We start from the raw sequence: 17134 nt of genomic DNA, 5'->3' as shown, positions 1-17134 counted from the left end.
AATCGATAAACACTAGTGATCTAGTTCCACTTAGAGCCATACACCAAGCAGGCATAACAATATGACCACTGACAGGTGAAGTCAATAACACTGGTTATCTCCTCATCATTACACCTGTTTTTGAGTGGGATATTTTAAGAAGCAAGTGAACATTTTTGTCCGCAAAGCTGACAAAAACAGAAAATATGGACAAAGATTAAAGCAAGCTTGACGAGGGCGAAATTGTGAAGGCTAGAACTCCAAAATTGCAGCTCTTGTGGGGTGTTCCTGTTCTGCAGTGATCATATTTTTTAAAAGTGGTCCAAGGAAGAAACAGTGGTAAACCAGTGACAGGGTCATGGGCAGCTAAGGCTCACCGAAGCACGTGGGGACTGAAGATCTGTGTGATCCAATCCAACAGACGAGCTACTGTAGCTCAAACTGTTGGAAAAGTTGATGCTGGTTCTGATAGAAAGGTGTCAGACAGGGGGCTCTTGCTGACCTGTGTCCACTACCGAAAGCATCAACAATGGTCAAGTGCGCATCAGAACTGGAGGAGAAAATTGCCTCATCTGATGAAGCATGTTTTCTTTTACATCACATGGATAGCCCACTACGTGGTGTCACTCACCTGGCACAACAGCGAGCACCAAGATCCACTACAGGAAGAAGCCAAGCCAGTGGAGGTAGTGTGAGGTTTTGGGGAACATTCTGCTGGGAAAACTTGGGTTCTGCCATCATGTGGATGTTATTTTGACACGTACCAAATACCTAAGCATTGTTACAGACATGTACACCCTTTGATGGAAATTATATTCTCTGATGGGTGTGGCCTCTTTCAGCAGGATAATGCGCTGTGCCACAAAGCAAAAATGGTTCCCCAGATCTCAATCCAATCAAGCATCTGTGAGATATGCTGAGCAAACAAGTCCAATCCACGGAGGCCCCACCTCACAACTTACAGGGCTTAAAGGATCTGTTGCTAACATCTTAGTGCCAGTTATCACAGCACATCTTTAGGGGTCTAGTGGAGTCCATGCCTCCATGGATCAGGGCTATTTTGGCAGCAAAAAGGATGGTCAACAGAATATCAGGCAGGCAGTCATAATGTTATGCCTAATTGTTGTACATGCTCATCCCATAACATCCCCTCTACCATGTTTGGCAATGTGGTATGCTTCTGGGGTGGCTGCAGCTGAGGTTGAGCAGATTGCCTACTCGGAAAGTCAGTGCTTCGATCCCAGACTACTCCACTCTGTATCGAAGTATCCTCGGGCGAGAACCCCCGCTGTGTCAATCAACGTTAGAGCAAATGTTCGTGGTGCTTAGGTATACAGAAAAAAAGCCCTTGTAATAATGTGTTTGATTGGGTGAATGACAGTAAAAAGTGTTTTGAGTGCTCCAAGTAGAAAAGCATGATATAATACCAGTTTATTTATCACCATCGTGAGCCATTCCTTTCTTTCTCCATGCTTTTCTCTTCCCATCATTCTGGTACAAGTTAATCTTGGTTTCATCTCTCCAACATTTTTTCCCCCCAGTACTGTACAAACTCTTTGAGCTGTTTCCTGGCATAGACTAATCTCTCCTCATTGTTCTGGAGGGACACCAGTAGTTAGTTATAAACCCTCTGTATTTAATAACAGACCTTGAGAGTGATACACCCACCTGTTTGAGAATGTTTTCAACGTGTCTTCAGCGTTTTCTGAACAAAGAAGGTTATCCTATAATCATGCACTAGTTCAGTCTTTTGGGCATTTCTATGTTATTGAGCCTGTCAGGGTATTCATTATTTTTAAGAATATACTAGACTACTGATTTGCACCTTTCACCAGCAAGTTCAACAATTGGAATCCACTCCAGATTTTTCACCTTCTGAATTTGTCACAAAATAAGAAGAGAACTGGGCTTACTTGGCCATGAGACAGCTTGTCAGTCATTTGTCCACTGTGCTGCTGTAAAGAAGAAAGATCATTTTCTAATTCTTGTGCAATCCTACATTTTGAGGTTGGCTGCTTCATTTTGACACTGAAAGCAACAGTTCTTGATGTCAGGAGGCTCCATCCTCATCCAACAGCCCCATCTAGTGTGGACTGGCAGCTGATCTTCATGTTGTTTGCTGCTTGCAATAGTCTTCTTCATTACTTAACCAGATTAACATACATGATTAATGTTTAACATTGGTGTTAAAGAATAAGTACAAAAAAGTTTGACGTGTTTTTTAGTGGTTATTTGTCTGTAGGTTTTTCTTGTTGGCAATCTTTCAGCTGGCACTGGTTAATATGTGCGTAAATTTACTGGTGGAAAATACTGGTTTGATATTTACCTGGTGTGTATTCTAATGGGTAGGAGAGCCAATTTATATCCCAAGTGACTATTTTGATGACAAAATTGTGTCCTACTTGTGTTTTCTCCCAATGTTTTTGCCAGTCAAAAGAGTCCCAAGACTTCCTAAGTGCTTTTTAAAGGTTCCAGGCAGCACCTAGTGATTGAACAGGGGAATGAACAGCCATAATAGTTTTATTGTAGATTTTAGGTGGTAGGCCAAGTGGGAAAATATTTCATAATAATAGTTGTAATTATTTTTACAGTATTGATTTGATGTTAAGAAACATTATTAGAAAAGATTTGTGTGCAGTTTATTATTTTACTTTAGCATGTATGTCTCCTATGGCTTGAGACCCAATTAGCAACAGTTAATTGGGTTAACTGCTGCCAGTTAACATCCTGCTGGAACCAGGTCCCACCACTGTCTACGTGGTTTTATTTTTTGTAATGTTTTGGCTTTTATTTTTTATTTTTTGACTTTGGTGAACAAACACGTGGGTGGTCTGCACCTCATCTCTACCACAAGCCTCCTATTTTAAGCCACCTGCTATGAGCCATCCTAACACTGTTATTTTAAAATGCATTCCTTTATTGATTCCTGTATTATCGTTCAGCACTACATCACTGATATATTGCTGAACAAAATTATATGCACAGAGAAAAACAAGAACGTCACAATAAAAACAAGACAGGGTTTAAAAAGACTGTCGTTCAGTCAAAGAAAACAAAATGAAGAAAAATAATATGTACAAAATAGAATCTACAGCTGAGGTGTGCTCAGCTATTGCACTGTATCCATGTATTATCTATTTATTATGACGCATACTGTCCACTTATTAGTCTGATAGCAGTTAAGCTGTCATGTAACCTTGTTGTCCTGAACTTCAGGCTGTGGTGCTGTTACTATTAATAATAACGTACATGAGCATTTTAAAAGTATAGAACATATATAATATTAAATATGAAGTCCATATAGGTAGTAATAATTATATTTTGTATCACAAAATATTCTCCACCGTGATAACTTCCTACGGCGAGAAAAGCCAATAACGCATTTGCACCACTAGATGGCGTTGCTATTTCATTATTAGCTGTACGAGGAAGGTTAGAATTGGGTCATCATGTTTAACTCTTCTCCCTTGTTGTTTTGTTGTTGTTAGCTTTCTTCTATTTTCAGATAAATAAATAAATAAAAACAAAGAAAGAAAGAAAAGTGCAAAAGTACAAAGCTTCCGTTCAGTGTAACTATTGTTCTAGAGAGATACCGGTAGTGTGTGTCAACATCTAATTCCTGAAATTCCACACAGATCCAAGCGTTTGTTCAGCTTTTGGAAATCAGTTGTCTACAGTCATACTTCCCATACATTGTTTCACTCTCTAATATGATTCCATAAGGAAAGCTTCTCTGTAAAAACCATGGAAACATCTTCCTATCTTCTTTTTTAAAAATTGTATAGTGCTACCTCAAGAGTGGTAGCTTTAGCTAGGCAGCATACTGTACCTCTATACACTGGTGTCATGAAGGTGACATTTTAACAGGATTTATGAATGATCAGATGCACAGTTTTACAATCACATAACATCCTCTCTCTTTTACACCATTTAGGAAATTCAATCGCTATGAACTGGTTTCTTTGGAAAAATAGAAACACTGAGAGGAAACTCCCTTTGTTTGATTTCCAACCACTCAACCTCAAGATTCATCTAAATACATCCTGTTGTATCAGCATTTCACTGTCATCCAAAGCCAGAAAGTCACGTCAGCATCCCCATCGTCTTCAGAAGAATACGACTAGTTCAAACTCATTCATTTTTCTAGACCAAACACACCACACCAGGAAAACGGTTTCACATTCTTTTTTTTTATTTCATTACATAAAAACATACATGTACATACAAAGCAAACTTTATAATAAAGAGTTTATGAAACTCACAGCACATTGTCTGTAGAAATAACACAATCCCTGCAAACATTTACAATTGACTCTAGTATAGAGTTCTGATTATACCTAAGACACGCGAACTCCCAATCCCCCCAAAAAAACAAAAGAAAAAGAAACATCCATATTGATTCACATTTCACACCCCCAGCAGATATGTACACCTTCTTAAGAAGTTTGATTAGTTCTCAAGATTATTAGAAAACATGTGTTTTGCTTTTGGGGAAGGGGGAAAGGGGGGGGGGGGGGGGTGATAATTGTGTGAGGTGATATGAGACTTGGATACAAAGTTCAGGTTGTGTGTCCACAAAAACTTTTGTTTGGAATGCAATACAAAAAGAAAAGAAAAGAAAAGAAGAACAATTCCTCCGACTATCTATAAGGAATCCCAGGTTGTTTTTTTTAAGAGGAAGGCATACAAAGCTGGTAGCTTTCACTTTCCAATCCTGGCTTCTACTTTGGTGTGTTGATTTGTCTGTCCACGGGCCAAAGAATGAGTCTCTGTTTTCTTGCTCATGCAATACTGTTGATCCCCACTCATCTAGGAAACAGTCCACTTTTTCCTCTTTCTTTCTTCAAGCCCTCCTCCTCCTTCTTCTCCTTCTCTCCCAAATACCTATCCCACCCGTTCTGCCCCTCTTGTCCTCTTGCCCGGAGTGAAGTGGAGACATGTGTTTCCCTGCACCTGCGTGGAGAGAAAGGAAGAAAAGTGAAGTCAGATCTCTCACCCTCCCTCTCTCCCTCCCTGCAGAGGGGAGCAGACAGACTGGCGCCTAGCATGGAACTTTCATTAACCCCAGGCAGATAGCAATGAATCCACTACACAATCACTGGCCTGTCTAATTGGCGAGCATAATGAAAGTGGAGGAGTGAAGACTTTCACTTTTAAGCATATCAGTACTTACATTATTCTCTCTGGCATTTATAGATTTATTTGAACTTAAGTAAAAAGGAGTAATTCAAGATATGATGATTTGCTTCAGGGCACATTTGCCTCATATATATATATATATTTATTATATTATTATATATATTTACATATATATATGTATCAATTAGGAATATATACGTACCATAACATGCCATCTCCATCTTAATGGCACAACCGCCCTTCTTCTTTGGAGAAATTGCGACTAATGTCCGCAGTCTGAATGGAGAGGACAGAGAAGAGAAGCAAGTTTCAGAAGCTGGCAATAACAGAAGTATATAATAAATGCCTGAGCAGAGGTGTGACATCGCAGAGCACCATCTGCTGCTGTGTGACTGCGGTCTACAGCAGAACAGCAGCGCGATGCGCGCACGTACGCATGCGAACAAACTTTGGAAAATTCACAGCGCACGGCCTTGAACTTTAAATGACTCTGCAGTCCAGATTCATGCAGTGCAAATAACCAGCAGGCAAATTCCTGCCAGTGATCGTGACGAGTGACTGAGGATGTCGGAAAGCGACCCAGCATCAGCCCGCATCTCCCCTCACCTTTATTGACAAAACCATCTCCGGCGTGGCCGTGTCCTCTGCTTCCAGCGCGATCTGCAGGTCGAAGATGTAATCAATAACGTGTTGCAGGATCTCCACCTGGCTGACCGACTTGTTCTGCGGGATGCTCGGAACCAGCTCCTTCAGCTTGGAGTAGCAGTCGTTCATGTCGCACAGGGCGCTCACCGGCTCATCCAGACAGGAGTGTTTATTCCGGCTGATGGCGAGGTTCTGCTCCGAAATGCAGCACACGGCCTTGTAGCAGCTCCTCACCGAGCGGACGGGACTGATGGCTTTCATGCTGAAAACGCAGGTGAAACTAGAGCGATTCACTCGGCTTGTAAGATTTCCTGCTGAGGTCTTTTCGATCAGTGTCCGGAACAGCTACAGTGCAGTGACAGCGGCGTACACTTTGGTTTTTATAAGGCACACGCTTGCAGACGCCCCCTTTCTCGTGATTGGCCAATGTAAAGAATAAACCTAATCCCATTGGCTGATACGGAATTGGGGAAGCGTTTGGAAGGTATGAGGAAATAAGGTAGGGATGCCTGAAGGGAATTGTCAATCGATTTTTTAAGCTATCGTTTTCTGATATTGCTCTTTATTTTAAACAGATGAAAGGTTTTAAAGTAGGTCACTTTGAAGAATACCGTGTAAATGAGGGCTTCTATTACCTATGGGGTTCTGCCTTGTGAATAATAGCAAGGAACGTGGTTTAGAGTTGGACTTTTACTTCTTTCATCACACTTTGTTATCCGTGATCACTGGCCCTTCAGGAAATGTGTCTATGTCCAGCCCCTGGAAACACCTCTCTCACAGGCTTCTGAATCGCTTCAGCACATCAGTACGGCCCTACAAAAAAGCTCTATATTAAATCTTATGAACTTCCACATTTTTAGATACACACTCCCTAACAAAGATACAAATATATTGGAAATTTATATCCGATTACAGGCAAAAGGTCAGAGGAAATTAGTTTCCAAGAATCACAGGCTCATCCACTTATTCCCCGGCTGTCCATTTAGGGTACAGTGATAGTTCACAGCCTACTGTTTAGTCTCACTGTGTGCCATGAATAACGAAAAATCACTCCTATTATTGAAGCCTTGTGTGCTTAAGATGTCCTTTAATGTAAAAAATCGGGCTTCTTTTGGGCGAGACTCTTTATAAAAGTTATATTTTAACCATGTAGAATGTCGCTCCATTTTGGTTTACATCAAAGCACGCCCCGTTCTGCTCCTATTTGGGTCTTATTTTCCTCTTTTCTCACAATCCTGTTTTGTGGAGGAATGCAGGCCTGAGCCAGCTGTGTGTCCTATCCCGGCCCAGCTGTGTTGATCTAACGCGCCAGTCCCAGACATGCTGGCGCCAGCCTCCCGACGTCATCCATTCACCCCGACGCGCACTCCCCTCTTTGGCAGACGGCCCGCCCTCCCCCGTGAACCATGGGGAGGGAGGGAAGCAGAGGCGCTCGGAGATCGGATTGGCTGAGCGCTTCTATCACTCATTAACCGGACTCTGTGCGTCCACGCTTCTCTGCTTGGGTCTACAGATGGACTCGAGACAGAAGTCGAAGGGAAAGTATTTCTAAATATCCACAGCTTTTGCAATGCTGGATATACGCAACTGTAGCTAGAGATGAATCATGAAAAGTTACAGCACAGCACTGTAGATTCTCTATTTCTGTTCCTAATGAAGAAGTCCAAATGTAACATTTCAGTGTGAAGAGAAAAAAATGATTTGAACAATAGTGTTGCCCAGTGGTCTGTGGGTGCCACAAAAGTAGCCTGTATGCGATATTTTGCAACCACTCTGAAAGTCTCCACCACAGAGAACTAAAACTTATCATAGGCTCTTTTTAACTGTAGCGAAGGTGGCAACAATTTGAACCCCCCCCCCCCCCCCCCCCCCCCCCCAAAAAAAACATCGCTCCGCATGCTACAGGAGTAGCTGATTAAAATAGCTGGGTAATACAAAAACTTCATAATCTTATAAATCTGTGCACAAACATGCTCCCAGAGATGTCCCATCTGCCCAGAGGTTCAACAGATGTTCCACTCGCTGCTTTCCTTGTGGCACCCCCCTCCTCCTCACGGCAGTTGACCCTGTATTAGGAGTCATTCAGAGACCTCACTTTAGCGCAAACCACATTGAACCGTGAGACGGGACTTCGATCCAGACTATTTTAAAATCATATTGTGTGAGCAGCGCTGAGTATCTAAACAAGACTTTGACCTAAAGTATCTTTCTTAAATGTGCTGAAGGGAAGGACAAATATTGCTTTGAAATTCCCAGGCTTGGTGGGAAAATAATTGTTTGCGTTTGCTGACCGAGCCAGCTGTCATGACAGGGTCTGGGTAAAGATTTGGCGTTTGTTAATCTGACAGAAATGACTTTCTTAGTCATTTTAGAGAGCAAGAAGCCATTTCTGTCTTGTTAAAAATTGTAGTATAGCATTTTCCTGTGGTACTCATTGCCAGGGGCCTGTAGATTCCAGAGTTCCTAGTGCGTAAATCTGTGAAAACGCACACACACGCACTAGTGTGTCTGGGCAGGGATCAGGTGCTTGTCGGAAAGGCCCCGGACACAATCGGGTCTCTCTTTCAATGGATGGGAGAATTCCGAGCCCGGCGTCAGTGAGTCTGCCTCTCTCACCGCCCTCCCTCTCCCTGCTCCTCCATGCAGCTGGACGCAGACAATCAAGCCATCAACAATCGCCACGCATAATTAGCAGCACCCCCTTCTTCTCCCTTCTCTCTTTCTCTTCTCTCTGGTATTTGAATTCACTTAAAAAAAAAAAAAATTCAATTACTATCAAGGAAGCAAAAATACAGTCTGATATTAACATCAGTTCTTCTTCTATGAAAAAAAAAATCAGTTTTCACATGCAGGATCTCACTCCCACTCGTCTTTATCTCTCAAAGCACCTTGTGTTAACATAAACAAAGTGCCTCCTTTTGCACGAAAACAGGGTGTAGGGTAATGAGATGAAACAGAACAAGACAGCAAAGATAAACCTCTATACTGTCCCGTGGAGAGGTAGCTCTGTATACAGAAGGGTATCTTTTTCATCTGCAAGTGCAGACTCATCTTGAGAGGATAATTAAGTGGCAAGAAACTCAGTGAAACTTAATTCTTTATATCCCAAGTGTGTCTGTGTGTGTGTGTGCAAGTACACGCCATGCACTGTTGGTGTGTTTTCACTCTGTCCTTCATCAAAGACGCCTCAGTCTTCTCCATCAGCTTTGAGCAGCCTACAGATCCCAAGCTTTTCGCCTTAGTGACCCAGGCAGTGACATGACATTTTATGCACATTGTTGTTTTGTATTGGCCACTTGTTATCTATGTTAGAGTCTCTTGTTCAAGCTTGCGCATAATGATCCTGCTGGATTTGTAGATGAGAGGGTACATAATATGTCAGAAGATAAACTTACCCATACGTCATTCACTGAGTCACACACTCGCCCACTATGTGCCTTTTTCTGTTGTTTTGCTGAATATCCGAATGGAGTGTGTGAACAGGGGTTCTGGGTCTTTGTTGCTACTGAATAGAGAATTAATCTCCGTTGTCCAGCACTGAGGGTGCCAAATGATTAAGCAGCATGTGTCCCATTAAACATACATCAGAAGTACAGCATGTAGAGTTGCTGTTTATGTTTAAAAAAAAATCCAGAAGTCGGTAATGTAAGGAAATATTGTGCTGCTCGCTGCGGGAACAGGGTAGTTGTCATAACTATGTTGACAGGTGGCCCTGTTGATGTCCTTGGGTATGAATAATGCTCTCTAGATGCAAGAACCCATCCAGGCAGTGGAACTGTATAGAAGGTGGGAGACAAGCCACAGAAGGCCATTTAAATCCATGATCACCACACTGGTCCAAAACAAGCTGAGTATAATGTTGAGTGCGGCTTGGCGGGTGGAGACCAGGTGTTGGTCACACTACTGTTTTGTCATTTTCATCAACAGACTGGAACAGTTGGTTTATTCTCTAGCCATTCAATGAGGATAAACATCTGGCTTTCCGCGCACAACTCAGACCTGGTGATTGTGGCTAGGATCTACACCAACTCCACCTGGTGTCTGACTTGGTCTGATTAGTCACAACACCTTCCACTGGTCTTCAACTGTAAACAAAAAAGGGCTTGGACTTGAATTCTGTAGGTTTATTCTTTTTCTTTAATCAAGAAATTCATCAACAGTCACTCTTCCATCAGACACTGAGCTTACTGTACAGCTGGTTGGCCATTAATGGAAGGTCTTTGGGCCCAAATCTCTGCTTTCAATGTTGCAAAATATGCACTTCTGTAGACAGCACAAATTGGCTGTGTCTGCTAGTTGTCTCCACAATGCTAGGAAAGAATGAGTCTGATCCACAGTTTTCATTTGGTCTCACCATTGTGGAGCTACAATCTTAACATTTAACCAGAATCAATCCAGGCAACTATTTGCTGATTACTACCAGATGATGACTATATAATTATTTTTGATACAAATGCTCTCGTGTAATAGCTGTTCCTCTCGCAGTTTTTGCAAAGGGGGTATTTGTGGTGCACTATAAACTCACTTGAACTAGAGTTCTGACCTTGCATTTAAAGATTGTCTTGATCCACGCTTGTGACATACCCACACAGTGTGGCCAGTACCACGAGGAGAGTTTAAGAGTCAGGGTCCAAGTCTGTTATACTGATCTATCTTGCTGTAGTGCTAGCCGGCATGTTGCGGTTGCAAGCTACCATCGAGATGGAAATAAACTAATTCCAACATTTGTGAACAATTACATGATGTAATGGTATTGGTACAAAGTTTTAAGACAAAAGAGTTTGGTTGAAAATTCTGACATCTACTTGTATCTACTAGCTGAGGCGTTCAGGGTCAAATATGGCTGTCCAACTTCCTCACAGACCCCACGGAAGTTAATACATGTGGTTTTGTATGAAGAACACATGGACCGGGAAACATAATAGAGAAATACAAACAGGAAATTTTCTTGGGTGATGAGAAAGCAGTCCAATGAAGGGAGCGAGCTGAGAGGGGCAGAGAAAATTGGTGTGGAAAATGTCTGAGGAACACACTTGAGGGCGAGTGACAGAAAGGAGAAAGAGACACTCAGACTGTGAAAGAAAGAGAGGAATTGAGAGAAAGAAAGCTGTAGAGGGGTCTGACGCTGTGGCGGATGCTGCAGGGGTTCAGCTGGTCAGGCTTCACAGAGACACACATACAGAGGCCATTAGGTCCCTGGTGGGTATCTCTGCACCTGTGTGTCATGTGTTTCTAGGTCAAGTGGGTGCCTGATAATCTAAGATGAACCGCAGCAGTGACTTTCTCCTTCTGTCACTGACATTGTATTCTTCCTTTCTCTGCCCCCCCACCCACTCCACATGCATGCATATACAAATACACGCACACAATCCACCCCTCCTCATTTCTCTTGTCTGCTCCTTGTGCTGCTAATGAATTGGAACGGTGCAGACTGAGACATGATGCACAGCTGATTCCCCCACTCTTACACACACACACACACACACACACACACACACACACACACACTTACCCTTTCCTAATCTGGGTCAGCGGTGCCCCTCTTGGTCACCCCTGGCGGAGCCCTCCAGACGGAGGGCGTAGAGTGGGAGCAGAGAGGCCTGGGCTCTCAGTGACCTGATTAAAGGCTCTTACACAAACTAGTGATCTCCACAAGCAAGCAAATGACACACGTCCTGGGCAAGCTACTGGACTTTTTCTAATACTTTCTGGTTGTTTTATACTTGTCCACTTATGTGTACAGTGATCAGAAATATTTCATAGGTTCTTGTGAATTTTCTGCTCAGATCTAATCAGTCCAAAAAGACATGTTTTTTATCCCGAGTGGTTTTAATTGGGGTGCTGTGATGTGAACGCCACCACGGGATGGACATAAAGACTTGGGGAAAATGGATACTGCACCAGCTGGTTATCATTGCATTGCCATGTTCAGGCACCATCGCTGAAAGGTCACCTCTCTCAGCTCATATAATGGTCCAGTGTGTTTTGTTATTCGTGTTCTGTCTGTGAATCATTTTAGGCCCCGTGAGTCCATCCTGGCTCTGTGACCCGTTGTTTTTTTACCGCTTGCAAACAGCACCCCCCCCCCCCCCCCCCCCCCCCCCCCCCGAGAAAAGCTTAGAAATCTGTACAAAGTATTACTTCTGAGTAAAAGGTGAAGTAATAGAAGCATGACTCACTCCAGAGGAGACATACACTACCAGGAAACTGCTATATCTGTTTAGCCGTGCCTGGTCTGTGTGTGTATTGTATTATGGACATTTCCTGCTGAGCATTCCCTGGTTACTCTGTAATTACTGAAAATATCCTCACACCACTAAGTTAAGAGTCTGACCAAAAGTGGAGGGTCAACGCCACTGAAGATTTCTAAAAATGTTGCTTCCTCCAAACCCCTAGGATGGCCAAAAGAGGAATATGGCCTTTGCGAGAAAGTTCTCATGAACTTGAAGCACTTAAAAAAAGACTTTGAAATTCATAATAAAATTGACACATGTAATATATATGTGTTAATTTGAATACAATAAATATCAATGCATAATATGAGATACATAAAAGGATTATTTCACTCAACTCCTGTATGGGATTCAGCATTTGTGATCGGTGATGATTTATTTGCTCAGATTTTGAGATCTTTTTCTTTTTTAGTCAAATATTTGAAAAGACAGAAGTGAGAGATGTATATTAACTACATTGATAAAGACCACTGCCTAAGAAAGATGAGCTCAACACACATATGCTACTTTCACCACATTGGGCAGCTTGCTATGTCTAAATTGGCATATTTTCATACCAGAAGCCCTTCGTGACACAACCTCTGAACTGAACCAGGGATCTTTCACTTGTTAGATTACATTGCATGACTTGAAACACGTGATCTCACATAAATACGACACTTCAAATACTTTATAGGACACAAAGCAACATCTCAGTTTCAAGAAAGAAACAGTTTCTAAGAGGTTAGCGTTAAGTTTTGCAGCTCTGCATTGTTTTCATAAAATCCAAGGGGTGCAACATGTTCGGTTTCCTGTGGGTTATATTTTAAAGGTTAGCAGAGGATGGAGGTGTGGAGCTTATCTAATCGGTGTTACTACAGTCAGCAGTGGCATTTTGTAGCTGATTAGGCCAAAGTCTGACGTGACAGACAAGCTAAGACAAAGTTAGCTGATCAGAGTGTGTGAGTGTGCATATGTGTTCATTCACGTAACAACAACCTCATAATGAGTGTTTAACCACTCGAGCAGTGCTCACCTGTGTCAACGTGTTGAGGGACTGAGTTAATTATTGTCCTCCAGACGTCTGCAGGGCCTCAGAGGCCGAGAGATTACAAGCCGAGGATTAGATAAACAGGAGAAGCTACCTTTCTTTTCAAATCAATCCCGAGATTACTGATCCATTGTGCTGGTTAAATAATGAAGATAAACCAGAGCATCAGTGCAGTTATTCACGCTTGTTTAAGATAATGCTCATAAATTACTTTGCTTCACGCCAGATGTGCGCCCCTCTTGTTAAGGAGGCTGATGATTCCACCCTCCCGACCAACAACAACACTCCAGTGTTAGGCTAACCTCCTGGTGACTTAATCGCAGCATCTGGCAAACGTTAGGCTTCACCTGAACCCACCGTTTATGCTGTAATCTGAGCAGCGCTCTTACAGATGTGGCTTCAATAGGCAAAGCTGGCTGTGAGTGTGTGTGAGAGCGTGTGATCATATATGAACTCTCACATCTGCGCACTCTCTGGGCTCAGCTCTGCTCGCATGGTTTTAAAAGACAATCGCTCAGTTCAGGATGGGAATCCAAGAAGCCGGAGCAGGCACAGCAGGAATGCCCTTTTCACAGAGTGCACAATAACCACCCAGCCCCAGAGAACACAGTGCCTGGCTTGCCTAGTGAACGCACAACAGTGACAGTGTGCCGCGCACGTGGTCGAGATGAGTCTATGTGCCCTTTTGTTAGCAGTGACTGATGAACGAAAAAAAAGGGGGGGGGGGGGGAAAAAGAAAGCGAAAACAGACAAGACCTATAAGACAATAATACCACACTCCCTGCACAGCTGGCATATTTTCTGAGAAGCTATTTCCTGTAAAAATTCTGACACGGGAATAATGATGGCTTTGATTGGGCCCCATTTAACGGGAGGCACTTCCTGTTCCTTTGTATTGGTCTCATTGTGAGAAGATGGGGTGGGAGGGGGGTGGAGTGGGCGAGGCAGGGTTTGAGGGAAACAGCTGCTGGAGATGACACAGTCAAGAACATCCCTGTGACCTCCCACCCTTGCACACAACGCACACACATTCGCACATATCACCACCTCTCACATTGGTAGACCTGTAAATGTGGGTGCATGCAGATTTTTCTGCTGGTGACCCAGTTAAATCTCTTTTTAACTTCCACGCTGAATCGAGAGTTATTCAAAGCTGGAACACGACCATGGGACGCTTACTTTCAATTCTCAGGGCAAGCGCCACTCAAAGAGCAACTTTCAGGTCATTGTTAGTAGTTAAAGTTCAAAAGCATGACACTCAGATCAGTCACTGAGCACTGCCATCTGAGGTCTTTAGTCCAGGGGAATATCTAGATTAGCAGATTACTGTGCCTCTATTCAAACAACTCAGGGATAATACCTTTAGCAACCTGTTTACAGGAAAACAGGGCCAAGTGTTTTCATAAAATTATCATATATAAATTGTCACCAATATACCTAAATGCCATTAGTAATCACAGTATAAGCCAGATTAATGAGCAGAGAATGAAAAAGAGCACACTTTCAACAGATAAGAGTTTTTTAAAAACTCTTATCTAAAATTAGTTATTAAACTAAGCTGCAGCTTAAATGTCAAAAACAAGTCAGTATCTTTGAAATCTTTGTTGTTAAAAAAAGCTTTCGTTAAATGTTATTTAAAGGTTAGGGTTTGTGATCGCGTCTGTTTTGTTTGTACAAAGTGAGGGAAGTCTCACTTGTTATCTGTAAAGGAAGGTCTGTGGTTCTCAAGTTAATTGCTGCAAGCGCAGCTGTACGTTGCACTTCTTCATCTTCTGGAGAGCCTGACATAACCTTTGGTTTGCTTAGTTTTGAGAATAATTGTGAAATTAGAAAACTTTGCAAGACGTTCTGTGCTGGAATGCACACACGCGAACGCACACTTAGTCTTTATGGACACACGCTGACGTTTTCTGAGTGAGGTTTTCCATTAGCGTTTTTGCAGAGATCACAGGTTCTTCTGTTTCCTGCCACACTCAGTGTTTCGCCACACAAGCTAACCAGTGTTCATGCACTCTCTGCTGTGCATTGAACATGATCACTGGAAAATCATCAGCACACACACACTCACACACTCACACCTGCCACAAACACAGATGCAAGAGCACAAACAGAGTTATGGTTAAGCTTGATTATGCATCTGTGTTTCTCACACTCTCTCTCTCTCTCTCTCTCTCTCACACACACACACACACACACGCACGCACGCACGCACGCACACACACACACACATAGATAGATGGATAGATATACATATAATATTGTGTATATAATATGCAAAAGCAAAGCAGATTTAAAGAACTCCAGTGGTGAAGATAAGCTTGGCAACCCTTTGATAGAGTCATCTGCTCCATTCAGCTACAAACCATATATTTTTAACCAATCAGTTTCCAAGGCTGGATAAAGTGCCCTAATGTCTCGTTACATGAGGGCAGTGGAAGTTATCGCACTTAGCGATATAATAGAATTTCCATCATTATTCCTCTCAGCACATTTTACACACCGGTTGAGTTACTGTTAGTCATTACTGCTGCTCTTTGACACCATTCGTGTTTTGAATAGAAAAAAACACTTTGCGCCTCTTTTCAGGGATCTTCTCAGATTTGATATAGGTGATCTCTTGGCAGGCAGCATTGTCTGATTATGGGAACCCTTACAGTTGAATTTGTGCAAACTGCAAAGGGCGTCCAAGAAGACTCAGTACTGAGGTTTGTTCTTTTTACTTTTCATGTAAATGACACGTTCTTCAGTAACTGAGAGTAATAAACATAAACCTGATGATGAGATTATCTTGAACTGTCAACAATCTATGGGCCGACTTTTAAATCGCTTCAGTCCTTCTTTTCCAATTTAGAGGTTGTGCTCATTAATCATAAACTGATTGTTAATAAAGATAGAAATTAACTTCATCATTTTGACCAGCAATGATCATTTTGTAATCTCTATTAAAAATGCTTAAAATATTAAGAGTTGCAGGTATAAATAACATGTAATTTGGTTCAGTTACTCAATTAGTAAAAAATGATTTTAACAGAAAGAAAAATGTGTTTGTTACATTTACATTTTTGAGTTATTAACTGCTGCATAGTTTTACTTATATACCTTTTATTTATTTTTTTATGTACAATTTATTATTAAAATAATCTCTCTTACTTGTGATTCTTTATCCCTTTCTTCATTTTCTGTTGGTCTTTTATTCTGTTATAAAGTGAATGAGACCTAAATGTTAAAATGAATATTGGAGGGATGGCTATGATGTTTTGGCTTTTCTGGAAAATAATTTAATCATCTTATTTTTCCCCTTCAGTCTATATTTCTAATTTACATTATATTTCTTTTGTCACCATCATATCTTACTGTTCTTTTTCTTCTTTTCTTAAATCGCCTGCTCTTATCCATTTTTCCAGCTGTGCTGTACCAACAGTCCAGATGTTGAGAGACTGGCTCTCATAACCTCTTCTACTTGGTCACCTCACTATAAGCCAGATCTTATTTGATCTTTAAAATGTTAGCTTTTTTTTTTAGGGAGGACTTTTGTGTGTGTCTTTTGTCCTTTGTGTGCAATTTTATGATCATGAAGAAATTTGACTTCTGCACAGTTTTAATTCTCATTATAAAAACACTACAACAACAAAAAATTCCGTCTTTCAAAAAAACATTTGCATTAGCAATTTTCTTTGTCCTCATTTGCTGTTTTTTCTTCAGTTTTGTCTATTTTTATTTTACGTTTCATTGTTGCATTGATTTGCTAAAACAACATTTAACAGATTAAAAACGAGATATTTTTGACTAAAACTTCACAAAGTTGTACATAACAGTTTGCTGTAGTTCTGATACACCTTATAACCAAACAAAAGTACGCAATTTATTGTCTGACATTATTCATGACAGGTTTTATTTAGTACAACCTAATAAAGTATCAGTGCCCATTGACACATCTTTATAGTTTAGGACTACAGCTTGCTACATGTAGTATTTACAATAATTAAGTATAAGCAACATTTTTGGCCAGTAGGTGCAGAAATAAAAGATTTTTTTTCCTTTTTAAAAGGCAAGTTTCATAGGATTATATGTGAAAAGTAAAAGAGCATTGTAAGGAAAAGACTGATGG

At 41.5% G+C, this 17134-nt stretch overlaps 1 protein-coding gene across 1 annotated transcript; it reads right to left on the bottom strand.

The window, feature by feature from the left end:
• Positions 1-4148: 4148 nt before the first annotated feature.
• Positions 4149-6135, bottom strand: id3 (inhibitor of DNA binding 3). Its single transcript, XM_085441995.1, has 3 exons — positions 5725-6135; positions 5321-5394; positions 4149-4932 (listed from the first exon to the last, which is right to left on the bottom strand). The coding sequence occupies exons 1-2, from the start codon at positions 6022-6024 to the stop codon at positions 5341-5343; spliced, it is 354 nt and encodes a 117-aa protein (XP_085298121.1). The 5' UTR covers positions 6025-6135; the 3' UTR covers positions 4149-4932; positions 5321-5340.
• Between the last annotated feature and the right edge of the window lie 10999 nt (positions 6136-17134).

Source organism: Copadichromis virginalis, linkage group LG19 (genome assembly GCF_057382275.1).
Source record: "Copadichromis virginalis isolate Kocher_CV1m ecotype Utaka linkage group LG19, C_Virginalis_male_GT1.1, whole genome shotgun sequence".
Classification (NCBI taxonomy): Eukaryota; Metazoa; Chordata; class Actinopteri; order Cichliformes; family Cichlidae; genus Copadichromis; species Copadichromis virginalis.
This window is presented reverse-complemented; position numbering and strand designations above follow the sequence as displayed.

Coding starts and splice junctions, on each gene's coding strand:
- id3 (XM_085441995.1), bottom strand. CDS start 6,024: ATGAAAGCCATCAGTCCCGTCCGCTCGGTGAGGAGCTGCTACAAGGCC. Junction 5,395..5,724: donor AGATGGTTTTGTCAATAAAG/GTGAGGGGAGAT, acceptor CTCTCCATTCAG/ACTGCGGACATTAGTCGCAA.